General features: G+C 39.3%; 1 protein-coding gene across 1 annotated transcript; it reads right to left on the bottom strand.

The window, feature by feature from the left end:
- Positions 1-223: 223 nt before the first annotated feature.
- Positions 224-1,581, bottom strand: LOC104815196. The gene is made up of 3 exons (XM_010543511.1): positions 738-1,581; positions 574-656; positions 224-358 (listed from the first exon to the last, which is right to left on the bottom strand). Exons 1-3 carry the CDS (start codon positions 1,546-1,548, stop codon positions 341-343), a joined length of 912 nt encoding a protein of 303 aa, XP_010541813.1. The 5' UTR covers positions 1,549-1,581; the 3' UTR covers positions 224-340.
- Positions 1,582-4,577: the final 2,996 nt, after the last annotated feature.

Genomic DNA, 4,577 nt, shown 5'->3' with positions numbered 1-4,577 from the left:
TGTATAAACGAACCTTTCAAAAGGTAGTACTTCTTCGCAATTCAACAATACAAAAGTATGTACCACATGATAGTCTTTTTCAGATAAGTAGGCATCGCTGGCGTTACCACCACATCTTCCTTTTCTGTCAAATATATGGGGAATATTTGCATTCGTCGGATAACTAGGGCCATCATCGCAATGGGATGATTTTCTTGTACTTCTGCTCTTTGTTGCCACATTATCTTCAAAATAATATGAGGTAAAGAATGATATTTCCTCATTGATATACTGTTCAGCAATTGATCCTTCAACAAAGATTTTTTGTTTTGCCTTTTTCTTCAAATGGTACATAAATCTTTCAAACGGGTACATCCACCTAAAAAAAATAAAATTAAACAATCATCAGTTATTTAAACAAGTATGCAGAGGATTAAGTCTTATATATTAATTAAACGAAACACAGTAATTAATTATAATGTACCGAAATTGAACTGGTCCACCAAGTTCTGCTTCTCGTGGTAAATGGATTGGTAAATGTTTCATCACATCAAAAAATGACGGTGGAAATATTTTTTCCAGATTGTAAATTACCAGAACTATGTTTTGTTTCAACATGGTGATATCTTCAAGTTTAAGCGTCCGACTGCAAATCACCCGAAAAAATGAGCTGATCCCTGCACAATAACCACGTATCAAGTTTATATATATATAGTTCACATATTAAAAAACAACATTAAAAAAATATATTGACATACCTGATAGACTCTCGTGTACATGATGTGGAAGTAGTTCTGCAAATGCTATTGGAAGCAATCGTTGCATAAAGACATGACAATCATGACTTTTCATACCCGTTAATTTATTCCCTCCAATATCAACACATCGCGCCAGATTTGAAGAGTAACCATCAGGAAATTTTATATCATCCTTCAACCACCGAAAAAAATTCTTCTGCGCTTCTCCAAATACACGAAAAACTGGAACCGGTGCCTTCCCATCTTCTGTAAGTTCCAACTCCTTCCTCAAACAAATTGATTTTATATCCTTCCTTGAGTTTGGATTGTCCTTCGACTTTTGAGGTACATTCAACACCGTGTTTATGATGTTATCGAAAAAGTTCTTCTCGATATGCATGACATCAAGATTGTGTCGCAACTTGTGATGTCTCCAATATGGCAATTCCCAAAATATACTTTTTTTGTGCCAATTATGATATTCGCCATATCCTTGAATCGGCAAATGACCATTTCCACCGACTTCTGTAGTAACCCCTAACCCATATGATCTCACACAGTCTTCAATCCGTTCGAATAATATTTCATCTCCCGTCAGTTCAAGCGGACTAGAATTACTTACCACGCGATTCTTACGAAAATTCTTCTTGTTTCGGCGCAATGCATGATTCCTTGACAAGAAACGACGATGACAATCAAACCAACTCGTTTTTCTCTCGTTCGGCAACCAAAATGCGTCGGTCTCATCCATACAGTACGGACAAGCTAGCCGACCATGCGTTGTCCAACCAGACAACATCGAGTATGCTGGAAAATCACTAATTGTCCACATCAGTACGGCACGAAGCAAAAAATTTTGCTTTATTGACACGTCGTATGCCTCAACCCCAATACTCCAAAGGTCTTTCAACTCTTCTATCAACGGTTGAAGGAAAATATCCAAACTCCTCCTAGGATGTTTAGGTCCCGGAACTAATATTGAGAGAAATAAAAATTCTCTATTCATACACATGTCCGGAGGTAAATTGTACGGTGTTAAAATCACCGGCCATAGAGAATAATTTGGACCAAACATCCCAAATGGATTAAATCCATCCGTGCATAATGCTAGATATACGTTTCTAGTCTCACTTGCAAAATCAGGAAATACCTGTTGAAAGTGTTTCCATGCTAAACCATCGGATGGATGATGCATTTCTCCATCAGGCGTCGAATGCTCGCCATGCCATCGCATAAATGATGCTGTCTTTTCGGATTGATATAACCTTTTCAAACGATCTGTTATAGGCATATAAAACATTCTCTTCAAAGGAATTAACTTGCCTTTTTTTGAAGCTTTCCGGCGTGGTCGATATCTGTCTTTCCCGCAGAAACGACATTCTATCAATTCTGCATCTTCTTTCCAAAAAATCATACAGTTGTCTTCACAAACATCAATCTTCCGGTAAGGTAGTCCCAACGTACGCATCAGACTCTTCGTCTCATAATATGATTCTGTTGCAGTGTTACCTTCCGGAAGATACTGTTTAAACATCTGACTGAAGCCATCCATACATCTCTCCGGAAGATTGTAGTCAGTCTTCATATTCATCAATTGTGAAGATAATGATAATCTTGACAGCCCTTGTACGCAACCTTCATATATCGGAGTGTTCGCGGTGTTAAGCATATCATAAAATCTTTTCGCTTCAACATTTGGCTCTTCTTCCATATATGGAGAAGGAGCAACGTTGGGAAATGCATCATTCACCATCTCTGCATATAGATTTCGGTCTTGATCTTCTTGAAAGATCGGAGGTAGCGACGTGTTTTCCACAAGTTGTTCTTGCATTTGTGAAACACGTGATGATGACGACGTATCATACGTTTCTCCATAAGCCAACCAAACATAATAGATTGACATAAAATCTCTTCTATAAAGGTGCTTACACACTTCATACTGACTTCGCCATCTTTTATTCTCGCATTTTGAGCACGGGCATGGTAACTTCGAATTCTCAATATACGACATTTGACTTGTTGCAAACGCCATAAAATGTTGTAATCCTTCAGCAAACTCACTCGAGATTTGATTAGAAGAATCAAATCTATTATACATCCACATTCTGGATGCAAAAGACATTTTTTTGTAAATAAATTTTTTTTTTCGGTAGTAATTTTTTTTCCTATCTATGCATGCTCATCGCGCGGCGAGTATATAGAAGAAACGTTGCGACGGAATTGCGACCGATATTTTCTGTAGTAAAATGATTTGCGACCGAAATGCGACAGAAATACGACAGAAGTTAGGTGACATACCATTCACGTATGTACCTAATTTTGCGACACATCGGTGAGTCGCACCTCGGTCGCATATATTGAGCGACTCCTATAGTATGTCGCATATCGGTTGCATAATTTCCGCGACGCATAATATCTGTCGCAAATGGTCAGACCGAACATATCTGTCGCAAATTCTTTCGGTATATACCGACAGACAATCTGTCGTAAAGTATCTGTCGTTTTCCGTCGTCTTTCTGTCGCAAATATGTGCGACAGATATATCGGTCGTAGTCGGTCGAAAAGTTGCGACAGATTTTGCGTCCAAGTTCGACAGAGATATTTTTCCGAGATTGTGTCGCTTTTTAGTCGCGGTCTGTCGCAAAATATATTGTGACATAAATTTCGGTCGCAAAAGGTGTCGCAAATTACAGTTGTATCTTGATAACCAGGAGGTGCAACCATATACACTTCCTCAGTTAGTTCCCCCTGAAGAAAAACATTTTTGACATCCATCTGCCACAACTCCCAATCAAAATTAGTAGCAAGGGATAAAATGACACGAACAGAAGATAATTTAGCAACAGGGGCAAATGTGTCAGTATAGTCTTCCCCATAAGTTTGAGTAAAACCTTTAGCAACTAACCGTACTTTATATCGCTCAACCTCCCCATTACTCAAGTGTTTCACCTTGTATACCCATTTGCAACCAACTGGACGTTTGCCGTCGGGTAGAGTGGCCACTTCCCAAGTGCCATTGCGTTCCAGAGCTTGAATTTCCTCATCCATTGTTGTGTGCCACACATGGATATGTTTGGCTTCTTCATAAGAAGAAGGCTCATCTTCACTTTCAACTAGACTTAGGAAAGCCTGATGACAATTTGGAAAAGAAGAACAATCATCATAGAATTGAATGGGGTATGCAACAGCATACCCATTGTAGTAGACTCGACGGTTACTCCATTCAGAGATTGGTGCGCGTGGCCTAGTGCTTCTGCGAAGTGTAGGAGGATTGGGAGGATCAATTGAGTGAGATTGCTCCATTGAGGAGGACACCTCTGATTCAGGTGAGCTTGTCTCCATGTCATCTTGCAATGTTGAGTCGTGGTTGTCATTGTTGTTATCATCCTGAAAAGGTGTAACGTTATCAGTTGAAACAAAGTCTTGTGATACAGTCGGTACCTCACAATCCACTTGGGAATCCTCTTTGGCGGCATCCTCACTAGACTGAGATGAAGATGGGGTGCAGGTGCTTGATGATTGACAGTGTTGTTGGAGTTCGTTAGTAGGGTGTAACATGTGATCTAAAACTTGTCTTCTTGAGATGTAGGAAGGTCTTCAATCGTGTTCCATGATTGAATATCATAGTAGCTTAGATCTTCATGAAATTGCACTTCCCTTGACACTCGAACACGATTGGCAATTGGATCAAAGCATTTATAGCCCTTTTGTGTGGTAGAGTACCCAACAAGAATACACTTTTGACTCCGTGCATCCAGTTTACCGCGTTGATTTTCTGTAAGAAACACGTAACAAACACATCCAAAAACTTTAATGTGTTCAAGTAATGGCTTACACTTGTTAAGTACCTCAAAAGGAGAC

The sequence above is a fragment of the Tarenaya hassleriana genome, unplaced genomic scaffold, assembly GCF_000463585.1.
Source record: "Tarenaya hassleriana unplaced genomic scaffold, ASM46358v1 Cleome227, whole genome shotgun sequence".
NCBI classification, from domain to species: Eukaryota; Viridiplantae; Streptophyta; class Magnoliopsida; order Brassicales; family Cleomaceae; genus Tarenaya; species Tarenaya hassleriana.
Note: the sequence above shows the minus strand (reverse complement) of the source record. Positions and strands in the feature narration are given on the sequence as shown.